Source organism: Rana temporaria, chromosome 6, assembly GCF_905171775.1.
Source record: "Rana temporaria chromosome 6, aRanTem1.1, whole genome shotgun sequence".
NCBI classification, from domain to species: domain Eukaryota; kingdom Metazoa; phylum Chordata; class Amphibia; order Anura; family Ranidae; genus Rana; species Rana temporaria.
The window spans coordinates 158145206-158166018 of NC_053494.1; the positions used below are offsets into that span (position 1 = coordinate 158145206).

At 41.5% G+C, this 20813-nt stretch overlaps 1 protein-coding gene across 1 annotated transcript in view; it reads left to right on the top strand.

Annotated features, from left to right (window-relative positions):
• FKBP7 (FKBP prolyl isomerase 7) overlaps positions 1 to 18564 on the top strand; it is a 28575-nt gene extending 10011 nt beyond the window's left edge. The window contains exons 3-4 of the mRNA XM_040357657.1: positions 4888 to 5015; positions 17794 to 18564. Coding sequence (XP_040213591.1) covers positions 4888 to 5015; positions 17794 to 17955 — 290 coding nt within the window. The 3' untranslated portion in view covers positions 17956 to 18564. The remainder of the gene's footprint in view (positions 1 to 4887; positions 5016 to 17793) is intronic.
• The last annotated feature ends 2249 nt before the right edge of the window (positions 18565 to 20813 follow it).

Sequence of the window (20813 nt, forward strand, 5' to 3'; positions counted from 1 at the left end):
CTGTTTAACCTATCATGTGTACGAGGCCTAAGGTTCTTCTACCTGGACAGAGGCTCCATCCAGCGGGACTGCTTCCTTGGCGGCATGGTTTTCTGATATGCAATGTACAAGTTCTCCCCCATGTGAGTGCTTTTCTTTCAGAATAAATTGTTTTGACCTAACCACTACCTTTTAGATGGCGCTGCTCTTCTTTCTTCTTCATCCACAGAGTTGCTTCTACTCGTCAGCTGGCAGCCATCCATCCACTGCATTTGGACCGTTTTTAATTGGCCTCTGTGTATTGCTTTGTGCTGACCCCTGTCTCTCCCTCTCTGAGCACCACATTTTTTATCCCGTTTTATACATTTTAAAGTCTATTTAAAACCTTACTGGTATGATCAAATTAGTAAGCTTACAACGTGAATCTTGCATGTCACCTAGCTAAAATGTAGATGCAATTATATATATTCGTTTGTTACGACTTTTAGTATATGTTTTTTATGTAGCCTGTTTAGGACATGCATGACAATAAGCCTGTTCTTCCTCTACTGTAGACACCCCTATCCTATTATCAAAAGTTGCACTGCATGCTGGGAACGATGGCTGGCTAACCCTATAAAAGAAAAGCATGTCAATGTAAGTGTCTGTCCATGCCTGAGTACTGCAATGTCTGTGCTGTGTTTGTTTTATCTTCTTTCATTCTAAAATATTGTTTGTCATTCAGTGAACCTTGTTAATGTCTCTTATCATCTTCCTCTTTGCGAACACGTCATGCTTGTGTTTGTGATATTCTGACTCAATGTTTATTACTCCAATAAAATATATTTTTAGGTTTCATATTGTCAGTACAATGTGATAGGTGTGTCAAACATCACCTACGCAACTTCTGGTGCTTCCAATGTGCACAAATAATGCATATAATACCACATGTCACAGATTATTCCTTTATGTTGAACAAAGCAGCAGCCAGTAATACTAATGTTTAGATTTTAGAAGTGGCTCTGTGCTTTCTGGTTGATGCAACCACTGGGCAATCTCTCCCATCCAACGGGAAAATAGAAATGTAGGCTATTCTGTTCTATTCTGCAGCTGTATGACTCTACACATACCTTATTTCTCATATTAATTCATGAAGTTACTGTAGCACTCTCTAGTTTGTGCTAGGAGTTAGTACAGGTACATTTACTGACTCATGGTAAAATGAGTTTCTTGAATCTGGGTCAGGGGTTTACTAAGGTTCAGGTCTGGGTGACTCATCTGGGCAGCTAGCTGGTTCCTCCCCCTGGTCTAGAAGGTTGGAGAATCCTTTAAAACTAGAGGGTGGAGGTAGCGAGGAGCTGCCTTGAATATTTATGGAGCCTTGGCCAATCCTCAGAGGTAGGCTGTCAGGGGGCTGAGCCCACTTCATAAATAGACACAAGCCATACCAGAAGCGGCATTTGGGTGGAAGATGGAGATAGTGTTGAGTTAGCTGTTGGTGGCCCTCAGGGATGCCCCCTAGTCAGATGGGAGTGTCCTGCCTTGGGCCAGGGCCCGCGTGCTGGATGGATCCTGCCATTACACATGGGAGGAAGTCTTTCCTGGAGGCACGGGAGCAAAAGAGGACAGAATGAGTAGAGCAACACTGTGGGGACTAACAAAGGGGGGGAGATTGCCAAATGTAGTCAGTTTCCCTTGAAGACAGCGGTGTGCTTAAGTCTTCAGCCTTTCCCTAGTGATCTCCTGAGTTTCAGCTGAGTGGGCTGGTGAAGAGTCACTCGGGTGGACTGGTGTAGAGAGAGAGAGACAGCCACAAGGGATGGTAAAAGAGACAGCTGCAGCCATGTGGGTTGGCAGAGCCTGAAGAGGTGGTGCTGGGGTCTGTTGCCACAGAATATACAAGCTGTTTCACTACATTTGTGCTACACAAAAAGGGGCTACAGGGTGTGCTACATTACTGTCTTCTTTTATCCTCCCTTTATGTGATGCCTCTGAAGACTGAAAGCGGAGGTTCCTGCAATTTTTTATTTTAATTTTAAAGCCAGCATCTACAGATACTGCAGCTGCTGACTTTTAAAAAATGGACACTTGCCTGTCCAGTGCGCCCGCAATGACGTCAGCCGAGGACGAGCAATCGCTCGTCCCTCGGCTGCACCCGCCGACATTCTCGGTTAGGGAATCGGGAAGTGAAGCGTTGCGGCTTCACTGCCCGGCTCCCTTCTGCACATGCCTGAGTAGCGTGCCGCGCCGTCACTTGTCCCTGCTCTCTCCTGGGAACAGTGTGTTTCTCAGAAGACAGCGGGGGCTGCAGGTAGAGGCGTGTCTGCCGCAATAGTGTATTCCCGGAAGTGGGTGCAAATACCTGTATTTGTGCAAAATGTATAGCATTTACAAAATCCGGGATAGTTTTATGGCATTTTTATTAATAATTTTCTTTTTACTACTAATGACGGCGATCAGCGATTTTTTTTTTTATTTTTTTATTTTTTTCATGACTGCGCCATTATGAGGGACACATCGAACAATTTTGACACATTTTTGGGACCATTGTCATTTTCACAGCAAAAAGTGCTATAAAAATACATTGATTACTGTGAAAATGACAATTGCAGTTTAGGAGTTAACCACTAGGGGTTGCTGTAGGTGTTAAGTGTGACCTCATATGTGTTTCTAACTGTAGGGGGCGGGGCTGGACGTGTGACGTCATTGATCGTCTTTCCCTATAAAAGGGAACAGACGATCAATGACACTGCCACTGTGAAGAACTGGGAAGGTGTGTTTACACACACCTCTCCCTGTTCTTCAGCTCCTGTGACCGATCGTGGGACACCAGCGGCGATCGGGTCCGCGGGTCCCACGGGCCGCGGTCACGGAGCTTCGGCCCGGAGCATTCTGCCGACGTATATGTGCAGGAGGCGGTCCTTAAGTGGTTAAAGCAGAATTAAAGTCCTGCTTTAAAAAATTGCAGGCAGGCTCTCTATAACACAAGAACAATGGGGGAGATTTACTAAAACTTGCACACACAGAATCCGTTTTAGCTGTAAGTAGTAACCAATCTGCTTCACACTTTAGCTTGTTCAATTAAGCTTTGACAATAAAATCCAGAATCTTATTGGCTACTATGCACAATTGCACCAGATTCTGTGTGCACCCGTTTTAGTAAATCTCCCCCAATGTCTCTTCAGCAATAAAATAAACCTACCTGCTTGCTTGCAGTCTCTTTTAGAATATGCACTGAGCTGCGTATGCGCAACTCAGTTTACATTCTGATATGGTGCCAGGAAGACTGCAATCCTGCACATGCGCAGGAGTGATGTCATTCTATGCCAGCCAATGCAGTAATTTGCAGCCCGGCACCCAGAAGAAGCTGGATAGAAGATGCCGGCGAGGTATGCCAGACAGTTAAAGAAAAGGTAAGTATTACAGTCTTTGGTTCCGCTTTAGGCCCTGTTCACACTACTGCGACCTGAAAGTTGTGACTTTGCCAGAAGAATTTCTGGCAACAAAAGTACTACTTTGATGCGAATTTGAAGCGAGGGAGGAGCTACGCTGCAGGGAATGCCTGGGTAATCTTCCTCTAATGTTAGATCCAAATCACATCAATATAGATGAGGATCAGACTTGGAGGCGCCTTCCATTAAAGTCTATGGGCACAAATCGGATAGAGAGACAATTTTGAAAAAAATTCAATATTTTTTACTTTTTGCTATAATAATTATCCCCCCAAAATATATAAAAAAAAAAAAATCCTCACTTTAGGACGATACTTATTCTTCTACCTATTTTTGGTAAAAAAAATCGCAATAAGCGTTTATCGGTTTATAGCGTTTACAAAATAGGGGATAGTTTTATTGCATTTTCTATACATTTTTTTTTTTTTTACTACTAATGGCGGTGATCTGCGATTTTTTTCGTGACTGCGACATTATGGCGGACACTTCGGCCAATTTTGACACATTTTTGGGACCATTGTCATTTTCACAGCAAAAAATGCATTTAAAATGCATTGTTTACTGTGAAAATTACAATTGCAGTTTGGGAGTTAACCACAAGGGGGCGCTGATGGGGTTATGTGTGACCTTGTGTCTGTTTCTAACTGTAGGGGGGTGTTGCTGTAGGTGTGACGTCATCAATTGTGATTCCCTATATAAGGGAACACACGATCGATCACGGCGCCACAGTGAAGAACGGGGAAGCTGTGTTTACACACAGCTCTCCCCGTTCTTCAGCTCCGGGGACCAATCGCGGGAATCCAGCGGCGATCGGGTGCGCGAGTCCCGTGGCCGTGGTCATGGAGCTTCGGACCGGGTCATGTGCATGCGCCCGCGACCCCACGGCTGGGCTTAAAGGGCAACGTACATATACGTTGATGTGCCCAGCCGTCCTATTCTGCCGACGTAAATCGGCGTGAAGGGGTCCTTAAGTGGTTAAACCGCGTTTTTGTACAGGTCAAAAGGTCACCAATGTAAAAAGCAGAAAAACGCAAAAATCTGGCTAAAAAAAGTCCCAGAAGTTGTTTGAGCTTCAGGTGTTTTAGAGCTTCTGGCTTCAGGCGTTTTGGAGTGGAGATGTGAACCATCTCCATAGAGAATAACAGATGAGGCTTCAAGCTACAAAACGCTCAGGTGTGAATGGGGTCTTAATGTGAGGGCCTAACAAAAGGGTGAGTTGCTTTTCTTTGGATGATAGCACATTTGCAGTGAGGCCTGAAGAGTCAAGTTTTTTTTAAATACAGATATCAATAGACTTTGTGTTGGGATTCACTTACCTTTTTATATGTATTGCATTTATATATTCATATAACTTTGTATATATACAAATGTGGACTTAGCTGTGATAAAGATAATACATGAATTCATGTCTTCTTTCATACATCTTTAAAAATATACCGTACCTAATATGCTTAAATTTTTATTGTCCCTTTATTAGATAAAATTCCACCTAATGCGACTCTGATCTTTGAAATTGAGCTGTATGCCGTCAGCCAAGGGCCGCGTAGCCTTGAGGCATTCCAACAAATTGATTTGAACAATGATAAGCAACTTTCCAAAGAGGAGGTAATAGAACAATTTTTTGTTATAATCTTGTACCGAAAATGTTGTATATCCTGTATATGTCAGATCTGGGTGTCAGAGAGTGTAGGTGATCTAGTAAAAGTGGTATTTGGTTAGGGAGAGGCCAGGCAGTTGGTATTGTGGGGAGTGAGTACTTTGCAAGGTGTGTGCTGAAATTACAGACAATATTAGGGGTGTCACAGTATAGTGGAACATTATCACTGAGCTTCTCGCTCTGCATTACAGTGATCCTCACATTGTGATAATTTTTAGACATGAGCAACTCGTTCCAAATTCGTTTTTGACCGAAATTCGACAAATATGTTAAATCGGAAATATTCAAATTAACGAAAACCTGTTAAACACATTTTTCCTAAAATTAGCAAATTCGAAAATCTGAAAGAACGAAAATCTGAAAATTCAAAAGAACAAAAATCCCTAAATTCAGAAACCCAAAAATTTTAAATTACAAAATAATAGCTAACTAACTAAAAATAACTATTACTAACTATTAAATTCTAGGTATTAGAATTTGCTTTCAAATTTGGCTGTTAGCAAACGTAACGAATACAAATTTATCTGAAGTTACGAATTATCCAAAATAACGAATGCCGCATTTAAACGAATGGAACGTAACAAATTAATAATAATTAGTAGTAATAATAATAATTGTTTATTATTATTATTATTATTTCGTTACGTTCCATTCATTTAGATGCAGCATTTGTTATTTTGGATGTCTAACTTCGAATAAATTCGTATTCGTTACGTTCATTAACAGCCAAATTTGAAAGGAAATACCAATAATTTAAAAGTTAATTCTTTCGTATTTTTCTTCTTTCTTTTAGAATTGTTGGATTTTCGTTCTTTCTTATTATCGGATTTTCATTCTTATTTTAGAATTTCAGATTTTTACGAATTTATTCGAAATAACGAATTTTGATCATAATGAATGACCCAAAAAACAAATGAAACGAAAATGAACACATTTTTCGGCAGTGCACATGTCTTGGTTTCCTAATTCCAAAAGATTAGAAGTGTTCATGCTTCTGTTGACATTTAAAGAGTGATGTCAGTTGATATAAGGTAAATGTTTTGTGGCATGATACAAAGGGAGAGGCTTGTTTGCAATGTTTATACTCTCATTATAGCCTCCATCTGTTATAGACACACTGCTGCCCCAGTCTCTTGGTATTATTCACACCAATGCACTGATGGAAGCATTTAATTGTGTTAAGCCACTGCTTCATGGCGCCAAAAGTGGGATTTTACATCTGTGTCATCGTTTTCACAACACGTGCATTTAATTAAAATAGTGGCTTATAGCTTAACAGTTTTTTGCTAGAATGGATAAATAAAGAGTAACAGAAGGGCTGAAGTACTTGGCTTTTATGGAGAAAATGCTGCTAAAGGCCTAGGTCATGTGATCTCTATCAAAGGGAAGAATTCAAGTTCAATATAGCGAGTAAATTATGCGCAAGAAGTTTATCAGAGTATTATTATTGAAGGCAGCATAGTCAATATAAAAAGCTGAAATCAGTAAAAGTTCCGGCTGTTTGGGGTGGTAATGGGGGATGTGCGGGTATTTTTGGATGGGGGTATGTACTCAGGGCTGCCGTCAGTAGGGAACAGAGACCATGTTCCAATCTAGGAGATAAACAAGGAGAGAGGCGCCTCTGGGTGCAATACTTTAAAACAGTTTTAATTTTAAAAGCCACAAGTTAAAAAAACACTCACATTTTGGTGGTCAATCAAAAGCATGTAGAAGCAATTTTTCAGAAGGATAGGTACTGTGTTTCCCTGAAAATAAGCCCGGGTCTTATATTAAATTATGCCAACAAAAGACACAGTGGGGCTTATTTTCGGGGTAGGTCTTACCATGTAATGTGCTGTCTTCTCTCCCCCTCTCCCTCCCTGCCTGTTAGGAATCCCCAGTGTGAACTGAGTTAAAATGCTTGTAAAATCCTACAATCCACTCTATTACAGTAGTATATAATGTACAATGTGCATGTTCCTGTAATATAATTGCCATTCTGCGCTTCTGTGACCCGCCGGAGCTCTCTTCCCCGCAATTATATTACAGAAACACACACACTGTACATTATATACTACTGTAATAAAGTGGATTTTACAAGCATTTTTAACTAGGGCTTATTTTCGGGGTAGGTCTTATATTGCAGCGCTCCTGGAAAATAATGCTAGGTCTTATTTTCAGGGTAGGTCTTACTTTTGGGGAAACAGGGTAGGTATCATCTGGTGCATCTGATGGAGTCTTTTCCCTTGTCCCTGGTACAGCGCTGTGGGGTGCAGGGGATCAGTCCTTCTGCCGCTGGTGGAATCTTTATTTTTCAGCGGTGGACAGGGGGATCCTGTGCAGGATCCCCCTGTCCACCGCCGAAAAATAAAGATTCCACCAGCGGCAGAAGGACTGATCCCCTGCACCCCACAGCGCTGTACCAGGGACAAGGGAAAAGACTCCATCAGATGCACCAGATGATTTAAAAATAATTCAAGTTCAGGCTGGCTGATCATCTTTTTCATCAGAAATCATAAGACCAAACGCTTAACATGGGCAAAAATAAATCTGGTTGGTCGCACGTGCAGTAAAACCACCTTTGTTTTAGCAAGTCAATAAAAACAATCCTAAAATCGCAAATAGAGGGGAACAGCATCACCAGTTAATGCGTTTTACGCTCACTTAGCGCTTAGTCGTAAGAGCCATGACTAAGTGCTAAGTGAGCATGAAATGCGTTAGAGGTATTGTTGATTTTACTTGACGTGCGGCCAACTAGATTTATTTTTACTCATTGGAATCCGTGGTGGACGGTGGGAGACTTAGACCTAGAGCAGTGTTCACACACATTCACCAAATGCTTACACTTATATCCAGAGGAATGACATTTCCTTCAGGAAAAAATAAGTACTTCAGCACTGTATATGACAATGGGGATGGGTCCTGGACAGAAATATGTATCACTCTTTGAGCTGTGGTCCCTCCTAAGGGGATGATATAAATACAGTTTTGGGGTACTGGGGAAAACTGACTTACTGGGGTTGATTTACTAAAACTGGAGACTGCAAAATCTGGTGAAGCTCTACATAGAAACCAATCGGCTTCTAGTGTTTTTTTGTTGTCAAAGCTTAATTGAACAAGCTGAAGTTAGAAGCTGATTGTTTACTATGCACTGCTGCACCGGATTTTGAACACTCCAGGTTTAGTAAATCTCCCCCACAGTTTTCTCAAGACAGTTAAGTTCTTGTAAATCCTCATATGGGATCCGGTATTCGGAGCCTCAGAGAGACTTTGGGTGAGAAAGAGCCTCCAACCCTGACTGCGGAGACTCTAGCCCCATCTGCAGGAGAGGCCTGAAAAGGAACAGGTAGCAGTCAGTATGTGTCTGTAAGGTAGAGTGGAGCAGGACTGGGTGATGACTGAGACACATTTGCTGAGCTCATGAGACATTTATGGACTCCTGAGTAGGCAGGAACTTTAAAAACCCCTTTGGTGGGACAAGCTTGTGATGGTGGTGAACCGAAAGCTTATTTGTGTGTATCAAAAGTTTAAACTGTTTCGCTTCGTTTTTCTATGCCAAGCAGACTGTTTTCATTTAACGTTTTAGTTAGTCCATTCACTTTTAGGGTCATTTAGGGCCACAGCAAGCATCCATGGGTGCTAGACCAGCTTAAAGGGGTTGTAAAGGTAAATATATTTTTTCCTAAATAGTTTCCTTTACCTTAGTGCAGTCCTTCTTCCATTACCTCATCCTTCGATTTTGCTTTTAAATGTCCTTATTTCTTCTGAGAAATCCTCACTTCCTGTTCTTCTGTCTGTAACTCCACACAGTAATGCAAGGCTTTCTCCCTGGTGTGGAGTGTTGTGCTTGACCCCCTCCCCTGGAATACAGGAGAGTCAGGACACCCACTAACACACAGCTCCTTTCTCTATCTGCAACGTAGAGAGCGTCCTGACTCTCCTGTATTCCAGGGGAGGGGTCGAGCATGACACTCCACATCAGCGAGAAAGCCTTGCATTACTGTGTGGAGTTACAGACAGAAGAACAGGAAGTGAGGATTTCCCAGAAGAAATAAGGACATTTAAAAGCAGAATCGAAGGAGAGGACTGCAAGGTAAAGGAAGCTATTTAGGATTTTTTTTTTTTTACCTTTACAACCCCTTTAAAACGGATTTCCCACGCCACCCCCCCCCCCCTCTTTTTTTTATTTTTTTTGGGCATTATATTATTGAAAGCATATCAAATGAGTACTCACTTCTCTGCCGTTTCTAATCATCCGCACAGCATTTTAGTCTGGAATCCTAACTTTTATTTTTGCAGGAACGCCGTTTCCATTTTGCTTGCATGATAAGCCCACAAGCACTTACTTCCTTGTTTTGGTGAATGCTGAACTCCCAGCATTCACCGCCGCTCATTCCCGCACATGCTCAGTTCCGTCGCCGCCATCTTGCTACACCCCGCACTCCTGCACAGTAATGATAGTGAGAAGGGGGCAAGCGGACATATTGTTACACCCACCAGAGTTTTAGGCTTCAGTTATTTTCAACACAAAACGGATACTGTATTTAAGCATATAAGCTCCGTATTGTGTTGAAAATAACTGAAGTCTAAAACTCCGGTGGGTGTAACAAGATGTCCGCTTGCCCCCTTCTCACTGTATCATTACTGTGCAGGAGTGTGGGGTGTGGCAAGATGGCGGCGAGGCTCTGCAATGACTCCTTGGAGCAATGAGAAAAGCTCCCAGGACACAGTGCGGGTGAAGGATATGATGCACTACCCACAGAAGAGGGGACAGGAAGCCGAGTGACTGATGCCGTTTTGTACTGCATTAGAGTATGCTATTTGATTAAACAAATGTTTAAAAATAGGGTGGAGCTCCGCTTTAAGTACAAATGTAGGCTTCATACAGCACTTGTCATTGTTTAATAAAAATGTATTGTTTCAAGTGCAGATTACGATTTACTTAAAGCAATAAAGTTTTATTGAAGGCTGAAAAGTGCTGTGTTTGGCCTAAATTTAAACATGGAGTAACACAAATACATATTTATAGGTCCTCTATTAATTAACAAACACAAACTGTGAGCTGTTATCCCTCTAGGGGGGTGATTTAAATACAGTTTTGTAGTACTCAGGGGTTCTCACCCATACAGAGTTAGGGGTTCAGGTTACAAATGGGAAACCTGACTTAAAGTTTTCCCAAGACAGGTAAGTCCTTCTCATCAGGGATTTGGTATTCGGAGCCTCAGAGAGACTTTGGGCCAGATTCTCAAAAGAGATACGACGGCGTATCTCCAGATACGCCGTCGTATCTCTGAGTCTGGGCGGTCGTATCTATGTGCCTGATTCTTAGAATCTGTTACGCATAGATTTCTATTAGATCCGACCGGCGTAAGTCTGTTACGCCGTCGGATCTTAACTGCATATTTACGCTGGCCGCTAGGGGCGTGTACACTGATTTACGCCTAGAAATATGTAAATCAGCTAGATACGCAAATTCACGAACGTACACCTGGTCGACGCAGTACAGATACGCCGTTTACGTTAGGCTTTTCCCGGCGTAAAGTTACCCCTGCAATATGGTGGCGTACATGCGGCGTACCAATGTTAAGTATGGACGTCGTTCCTGCGTCAAATTTTGAATATTTTACGTCGTTTGCGTAAGTCGTCCGTGAATGGGGCTGGACGTCATTTACGTTCACGTCGAAACCAATACGTCCTTGCGGCGTACTTTAGAGCAATGCACACTGGGATATTCCACGGACGGCGCATGCGCCGTTCGTGAAAAATGTCAATCACGTCGGGTCACAAGTTATTTTCATAAAACACGCCCCCCTGTTCCAAATTTGAATTAGGCGGGCTTCCCCCGGCCTATTTACGCTATGCCGCCGCAACTTACGGAGCAAGTGCTTTGAGAATACAGCACTTGCCCGTCTAAGTTGCGGAGGCGTAACGTAAATAGGTTACGTTACGCCCGCACAAAAATATGCCAAACTACGAGAATCTGGCCCCTTGGGGGACAAAGGGCACATTCCCCTAAAGATGTCATTCTTTGACAAAACGTGCATCGGGCAGGGCCTACATGTGACGCCTTTATGCTCTCTGACTGCTGAAAAACTGGTGTTTTGGAGATTGCCTGCTCGAGAACAAGCTCTGTGTATCTTGTGAGATGTCTTTTTCTTGCTTTGCATTACATTGTTGGGAGAGTTCGCAGCAAAGGGATGAGGACTTAGGCCCCGTACACACGTCCGAGGAACTCGACGGGCAAAACACATCGTTTTGCTCGTCGGGTTCCTTGTGAAGCCGGCGAGGATCTCGGCGAGCCGAAATTTCCCATTGAACAACGAGGAAATAGAGAACATGTTCTCTATTTCCTCGCCGAGATCCTCGTCGGTTTCCTCGGCCAAAAGTGTACACACGGCCGGGTTTCTCGGCAGAATTCAGCTCCGATCGAGTTTCTGGCTGAATTCTGCCGAGAAACTCGGTCGTGTGTACGGGGCCTTGAAGGAAGACATCCTAGTTATTTTAAATGCACTGATGACCATTTATTGTGGTCCACACTATCTGGTAAGAAGCCAACCTTATCTTATATCCCGAGTGATATCACTGTGGTGATTAGTATTGGATCTACAGTATTTCTTGGATTGGTTATATTTATTGGATAAGAGCGGCATTCACTTAGACTTGGATATGGGACTATACACATTATAGTTTTTGGGATGTTGCAAATGAATTAGCCTTTTTTTTTTTTTTTATTCATGAATTGGGACTTATTATTTGTTTATAGGATTTGAAATTTGATTTTAGTGTATTCTTTATGAAATGTAAATTTGCATTTGTTTCACATTTTTGCACTTATGAATTGAGATTTTTATCATTCATTTATATGAGGGTTTTATGCACATGAAGTACGGTATATTTTCTTTCATGTTGTATTAATTTAGCACCACGCTATTTCATTTTATTTATGCACAAATTTGGTAAAAAAACAGATGTAGCCATTTAAGGTAAATAAGCACCATTCATAATCAGAAAATGTATGCAGTAAAGTAAAATGTTAAACAGGGTATACATTAATATTCCTTGTAAGTGGCCATGTAATTGTGATATTTAATTAGCTATATTGATCTTAATAAGGTATTCTGTAGAAGCAGACCTACATATAATGTTTAAGTAGCTGTCATCAGTATCCTTAGCCTAAATGGTAAATTATTAAACTGTTTGGCTAATGGTTTCCTTTGTTACAATACTGACAATTGCAGGGTCGATAACAAATGAATCCTTGTTGAGAAATGCAAATATGGCAGTTATATTAGTGTTACTTCTATGCTATATGATTATTCAACTGATTGTTTTTTTAATAACAAAGCAAATATTTTATGAGCATACAAAAATGCAGGATGTGCAATAATTGTTAATGAGGTTTATAGTGGTTTATAAGAATGCAGAGAGGCTTTTCATTTTTCTTGGAACTACAAGTCCCGGAATAACTGGGAATTCGAAGGATTGTAGTTCCACAGCAGCTGAAACAGTTTCATTTTATGAAGAATGGCTGAAGGGAGGCTAGCAGATCCATTCATTTATGTACAGGGTGTTTTAGCTCTCCAGTGTAGACTTCTTACCCCCCAACTGCCAGTCAAATGTGGCTCTCTCGATTGTATAAATTACACATACCTTTGGTCATACCTTGGCTCTGCTGCCAAGGATTGTAGTTTAACAGGAAGGGGTCCCCAACAGGGGATACACCCAACATCCAATCACAAATGTTTATTGGCAGTTTTCTTATATGCAGTTTTTATTTGGGGGGGGGTGGCACAACCAACACTTCCCCCCCCCCAAGACTCCCTGGCCAATAGGGGCTTCCTGATTGGCCGTGATGAAAACGGAGAAGAATGGTGAATATTCACTGTTCTCACACATAAAGGTGGGAACGGGGTGCAGTGCTCTGCGCCCCAAGCCCATCCTGTTTTAAAGCCTATTAGAGCCTCTGGCTCTAATCATATGCTTTAAAAAACACACCTCAGCCATTGGAATCAATGCGTCCGGCGCCCTGAATGTAGATCAGAAGGCCGCAGGCATGGATGGGGGGGGGCGGCAGGCACAACTGCTTATATATGTCATTTTGGGTCCTCTGCTCTTTCTCTGGCTCTAGGCCTTTAGGAAAAAAGATTGTATTGGCAGGCCAAAGTAAAAAAAGGCAATACAGCAGATCAGTAGTTCGGCGTCAACATATTGGAATCAGTGCAATAAAAATACAATACAATAAACCCAGGTAACTTTAAGGACTATTCACACCTCAGCGTTTTGTAGCTCGAAGCTCCAATGCTGGAGGAGAAAACATTTATTATTCTCTATGGAGTTGGTTCACATCTCCATTCCAAGTCACCTGAAGCTCAGAAAAGTTCAGGAGCTTTTTTTTGTAGCTCAACTTGGGTAGATTTTCGTGTTTTTGGTGTGCGTTTTTATTCCCATAGAAATTAATGGAAATGCACGATTTGCGTGTTTTTGCACGCTTTCACGCGTTTTTGTAAAATGTTATGCTCAAATAAAAAATGGTAATAATATATGAATAAATGTAAAATACACAAAAAACTAAAGCGTCAGAAATACATAATAAATAAATAAAATGAATAATATGTAATAAATAATTAACCCCTAACCCTAAAAAAAATATTAAATATATTATTAATATAAATATTAAACACCCAAACCCTAAGAAAAAACATTATTATTATTATTATTATTATTATTATTATTATTATTATTAAACATAATTTAATAGTATTATTATTATTATTTTATAATAATATTTTATTTGTTTTGACTTAGGGTGTTTATTATTATTTAATTTGTTTAACCACTTAAGACCCGGACCATTATGTGGGTAAAGGACCTGGCCCCTTTTTGCGATTCGGCACTGTCGTGTGATGTGGCCACAAATAGAGCTTTCTTTTGGTGGTATTTGATCACCTCTGCGGTGAAATATCCCCCAAAAATATATATAAAACATTTTTTTTTCTCAGTTTAGGCCGTATTCTTCTACATATTTTTGGTAAAAAAAAATCGCAATAAGCGTTTATTGATTAGTTTGCGCAGGAGTTATAGTGTTTACAAAATAGGGGATAGTTTGATGGCATTTTTATTAATATTTTTTTTTTACTACTAATGGGGACGATCAGCTTTTTTTTATTATTATTATTATTATTATTTTATTTATTTTTTAGTGACTGCGACATTATGGCGACATTATGGCGGACACATTTTTGGAACCATTGTCATTTTCAGAGCGAAAAGTGCTATAAAAATGCACTGTTTACTGTGAAAATGACAATGGCAGTGAAGGGGTTAACCACTAGGGGACACTAAAGGGGTTAAGTGTGTCCTATTGCGTGTTTCTTACTGTAGGGGGGCGTGGCTGGACGTGTGACGTCACTGATCGTCATTCCCTATGACAGGGAACAGACGATCAGTGACAAGCCACAGAGAAGAACGGGGAAGGTTTGTTTACACTCGCCTCTCCCCGTTCTTCAGGCCCTGTGACCCGATCTCGGGACACCGGCAGTGTGGGCACGGTCACGGAGCATCGGACCAGGTCAGCGCACTCGCGACCCACGGTTGGGCACCTAAAGGGCCACGTACTTGTACGTGATTGTGTCCTGCCGACGTATATCGGCGTTAGGCAGTCCTTAAGTGGTTAAGGGTTAGGGGTTAATTATGTATTTATTTATTATTACATAGTATTCATATATTGTATTTATTATTTATTTATGATTATTTTTATTTATTTGTGTATTTATTTTTCATGTATTTATTAATATAGTAGTAGTATTAACACCCTAACCCTAGCATAAATACATAATACATAATAAGAAGACAATAAAATATTAATCCCAATCCCTAATCCTAACCCTAACCTACCCCCAACCTTGCAAAGGCAGAAGGTTTTTTTATCTTAATGCATTCTATGAGATAAAAAGCCTTCTGTGTGCAGTAGCCGCCCCCCTCCCCCTCCCACTTACCTGAGGTCCCTCTCTGTCCAGGAATGTCCACGAGTGTCTCAGCCATCCAAGCTTCTCCTTCCTGATTGGCTGAGACTGGCTGAGACACAGCAGCGGAGCCACTGGCCCCCGCTGCTGTCAAGTCCATCAAGAGATGGAACAGAGCCAAATCGGGCCTCTGTGTCTGAATGGACACACGGAGCTTTGACTAAGCTCGGGTGCTCCCATAGCAAGCTGCTTGCTGTGGGGGCACTGAAAAGAAGTGAGGAGCCAGGATCAGAAGAGGGACCTGAGGAGAGGAGGATCTGTTATTTTTATAGGAAAAAGACGAGACTTTACAATCACTTTAACTCTAACCCCTTGCCTTAACAAAAAATAATAATAAATTAATAAATGATATTAATAAAAAAAGAAATAAAAGCTGATGCAAAAGCAAAAAAAAAGCTGAAAAACCTAGCAGCAAATATGCAACAGATAGTTTTCTCTATTGGTTAATAAAAAAAATGCCAAACCTCAAAAATGCTGTATAAAACCACACATGAAAATGCACCAAAATTGCACACTGGAAAAGCGATGCTATGCTCAGGTGTGAATGCAGCCTAAAGCCCCATACACACCATCAGATTATCTGCAGATTTTTGTCTTCAGATTTACCAAAACCATGTAGTACAAGGGCCTGCCTGATTTCATACAAATTGAAACTCTTAAGGTTTGACCTCATATTATATGGTTTTGGTAAATCTGAAGACAAAAATCTGCAGATAATCTGATGGTGTGTATGGGGCTTTAGACTAGACTCTTTGGGCCAGATTCAGGTAGAATTGCCCAGGCGCAGCGTATCAGCGATACGCTACACCGCCGTACCTTACCTGGCGTATTTTGAACTTCTCCAAGATTTTGCGCCGTAAGTTACGGCGGCGTAGTGTATTTCTCTGCGCGTATTTCAAATTGGGCGGGTAAGGGGCGTGATTCATTTAAATGAAGCGCGTCCCCGCACCAATTGAACTGCGCATGTTCCGTTTTGAAATTTCCCACCGTGCTTTGCGCGAAATGACGTCGCACCGACGTCATTTTTTGAACTTCAACGTGAGTTACGTCCTTTCCTATTCACGGATGACTTACGCAAAAAAAAAAAAATTTGAAATTCGACGCGGGAACGACGGCCATACTTTAACATGGCAGGTCTATCTATACAGTACGCCACGAAATAGCAGCTTTAACTATATGCCGGGAAAAGCCGACTAGCAAAGACGTAAGAGAATGCGACGGCCGCGCGTACCTTCGTGAATCGCCGGAAAAAGCTAATTAGCATACCCGACGTGGGAAAACAACGTGAACTCCACCCAGCGGGTGCCGAAGTATTACACCTATGATCCGAAGGCGTACGAAGCCGTACGCCTGTCGGATCGAAGCCAAAAGCCGTCGTATCTTGGTTTGAGAATTCAAACTAAAGATGCGACGCGGCAAATTTGAAAGTACGCCGAAGTATCAGTAGATACTCCGGCGTACTTCTTCTGTGAATCTGGCCCTTTGTACTGCAGTACCAAAAGTATAAGCAATAGCACTTTGACTAAGAGATTACACCCCAGGGGGAATGTGGAAGACGAACAATAGGTAAGAGAGGCTAGGTCAATTAAGGGCTCTAAGACAAGAGGGCTAGGCTAGGCTTAGGCCTGTGAGTTTAATGCACTACCAGCAAACCAGTTCTGCCCCCAGGTATGTAAGCTTCTGCCACCACAGTTGGGGCCCTTTAACGTTGATGTGCAAAAGCAATGAGATGTTTCTGGGATGAAGTCGGCTAGCTGAAGATAAACACGTTCTAAGTTATGAAAATAGCAACGTGGAGGGAGGGATTGGGAGGAAATGGCACTACAGGCTTATTCAGCAAGTGGGCGTTTACAAAGAGTAATCAAAGTCAGCACTCTGGGGTAATGGCAGGTTTGGTGTTCTGTCACTGGCATCAATAGTGGCTGCTCTCAAGTAAAAGTAACAGAAAGTGTCAATGGATGATAAGGCCTCTTCCTTGAGCTGAAGTTGAAATCGGGTATTACTGTTGGTTATGGTTGTTGTGCAGGTCAGGGAAACTGTCACCAGATACTTCAGCAGTCCATGTGCGACCGTAAGTTGCCTGTTCGGTTAGGGGGCCCCCCTTGAGCAGCGATGCAGCAACGGCAGTCAAGATGAATGCTGTTCGATCTGCGACTCTGGGTGATCGATGCCTCTTCTTGAGATACCTCCATGGCTCAGCACTAAGCTCAGCAGTCAGCTATATACCCATATTGGGTCAATGCCATTGACCTAATGTTGCCACGTACCCATATTAAAGAGTTCCGCCGAAAAAAAAAATATATTAAAAGTCAGCAGCTACAAATACTGCAGCTGCTGACTTTTAATACATGGACACTTACCTGTCCTGGGCGCCCGTGATGTCGGGTCCCGAAGCCGATTTGTCCCTCGGCTCTCGGGTGCTGCTGCCGCCATCTCAATCAATCAATCAGGAAGTAAAGCTTTGCGGCTTCACTTCCTGGTTCCCTACTGCGCATGGAATGGAATGTCCATTTCTGGGTGGAACTCCGCTTTAAGTCGATGATGTCACAAACATTTCCGCCCCTTTTTAAACTTGAAGGTACAGGAAGAGGAATGCTTTTTGCAGATGATTGGGAACTTGCTCACTGTCACAGGGCAGGAAGTGTTCCAGGTTTTGGTAATAGATATATGTTTGGTTTAAAAAAACAGTTTGGCTATAAAATAATTTTATATTTTTTTCATGCAGATAAGTCATTACTTAACAGAAGAATTTAAGAAAGATGGAAAACAGCGAGCCCCTACCGAACATGGCCGGATCTTAACTGACATATTTAAGAAAAATGATCACGACAATGATGGCGTCATCTCATCAAGGGAATACAATGTTTTTAGGCATGATGAATTATAGTATTGTTTTTTACTGCGGATAATTGGTTATGAATTAATTGCCACAAATTTTGTGTTCATGCAGGTCTCTTGGAGTGTAAAAAAATATTTTAAATTTATTAGCTCATCATCCTCAGTTAAGGACTTATTCACGTTTGTGGCTCATTTTCTACGTTTTTCATGAATGAGCCCAGGTGTGCTTCTGAAATGTGCATTGTACAGTATGTATTGCCATGTCTAGTATAGGTGATGTGTATATTGGCAGCCATGACAAGTTAGTAAATTGGTGCAACATGTAAAAAAATTGTGTGAATGAGATTATCTGTGATGCCCACTGTAATTTCCAGTTAAAAACTCCTGGGTATGGAGAAGCATTTGGCTCATTCCTTCTGACAGATCCAGATCAATCACCAAGCATCATCACTGTTGGATTTAAAAAGTCTATCGCCCAGTGTAAGCTATGACTTGAACAACTCCTATCTTACACAGGGAGCAGGGTGCCGCCTTCTGCTTCTGGAAGCCAAATACAGCGGCAAAGGAAAGGGAAGTATGTGCTACTGGGGAGGGAGATTAAAGTAAACCTGCCTTGCATGAACAAAGCAAAGGTACACTTTAAAGTCCAGGTTTTCATCACTTTAAAGTAGTTCTAAAGGCTGCAGGTTATTTACCTTCATGCATTCTATGCCCCTCATTTAAGAGCTGATCACACTGAGGCCTCGTACACACGACCGAGGAACTCGTCGGAAAAGACGCATCATTTTCCTCGACGAGTTCCTTGTCAGGCTTGTCGAGAAACTTGACAAGCTTGCTTTGCGTACACACTGTCAAGACCAAATCTCCTCGTTCTCAAACGCGTGACGTACAACACATACAATGGCAGGGGAAGTTCGATTCCACTGGCACAACCCTTGGGGCTGCTTTTGCTAATCTCATGTTACTGCGTGTTAAGTAAAAGTTTGGTGAGAGACGATTTGCACTTTTCAGTCTGTTACAGTGTGACAAATGTGCTATCTCCTTTAGGAACGCTACTTTTACCAAAGGTGCGCTCCCGTCTCATACTTTATTTTGAGCATGCGCGGGTTTCTTCGCATACACACGCTCGCGTTTCCCGTCGAAAACCAGCCCGACAAGGAACAGGACGAGGAAATTGAGATTCCCGTCGAGGAAAAAGAGAACTTGTTCTCTTTTTTTTCTTGTCGAGTTCCTCGACAGTTTCCTCGATGAAAAACGTACACATGACCGGTTTCCTCTGCAAAAAAGCTCTGCCACCAAGTTTCTTGATGGATTCTGTAGAGGAAAACGGTTGTGTAAGAGGCCTGACATGCAATGCGAATTGGATGTGAATTGGATGTGAATTGGAATTTGCACGTATGTGAACCCGGCCTCAATGTGTATGTGCATGTTGCAGCAGATATACAAATTTATAGCCAATAATTAACTTGGTGTTAAGAAAATCAAATTTTAAGAAATGGTGTGTGAATTTATACTTATTTTTCTATTATGTGAGCATCAATTAAATGTGTGATAAGAATATGACTCTTGATTTTTGGCCTCCACTTCAGCTCAGACAGTCTCATGTACTGGAGTAAAGGAAGAACACTGCTTGGAGGGTATAGGAATAGGGGTTGTAGCCCAGGTGGCAGAAAACCAGGTACAACCACATGCAGTATGTAAATTTGTAGACAATCATCTTTCATTGTTGTGACTGAATTGTTATATGGTCAAAAAATTATAATTGTCCTAATAAAAAAAAGCTGCAGGTAATATTTAAAGCATGTTTAATTGAATTACGAAATGAATACAGCACAAAAATACACACAAACTTATAAGACCAAAAGAGTCTGATTTTAATGACAGGCAATACAGATGGGGATGAGGTCCTATGTGATTCTGATCCCACTTGGATTTGAAATTAGTGAGCACAAAAAAAAATTTCATTAATGGCATTTAGTTTCATTATTTGGAATGATGGCTTAAGGTTAATGAAAACAGACTATTGCTTTCGTGAGAAGGGAGCGCCCTTAAAATCTTAGATGTGTCCACCACTGCCAGGCCCTAAAAAAGTTCTTCTTAGATGAGCACACAAAACATACATGTGCGTATATAAACCTTTAAGAATGACTCCTAAATCTACCTTGCACATTTAAACAGCAGTGAACGAAAACTCAGCAAAATAGTACACAACTAAAATAGGAAATATCGGCAAAACTTGATATTTTATTTGTATATAATGCCAGCATATTCTGTAGAGTTTTATAGAGTATATCATCCCATTCACATCAGCCTTTGGCCAGAAAGACATTACAATGTAAATCTTATTTATAGCTTCATCTATCTTATCATAGGGAGAAAGAAGGGAAAGACCTAGCCACCAAATTACAAACAAAATAAATATTAAAGTGGACGTAAACCCTCCATACACCCAGTGAAGTGAACAGCCTCAGATGATACAAAGAGATGAACCAAATCTCCCTACATAGGTTTTACATGTATATCTGCTGTCTTCACATTTATATACTGTTTAGATCATGTTAGAAAATATTCTCTTCCTGTTTAACACAGAGTGTGATGTCTGGGCATACAGCCAAGATAGCTAAATTTTCTGATTGGAGGAAAGGCACACACCCCCTCTCATCATGAGGCAGAGACTCTCTGAGGTGTTTTGTAATAGGGCCAGCTCCCTGCTAATCTATTTTAGCAATCTCCCCTGACAGACATTTCAGGCTGCTTTTATCTGATGTGTCAGAGAATTTGTCAGGAGTTATCTGGCTGATAACAGAAATGGTTCAGGAGAGAGCTGTGGGACTTAGCTCTTTGAAGAGAGATACCAAAATACTGCAGATATATGTGCCCAGCTCAAATTTCATGAATTGGGTGTAC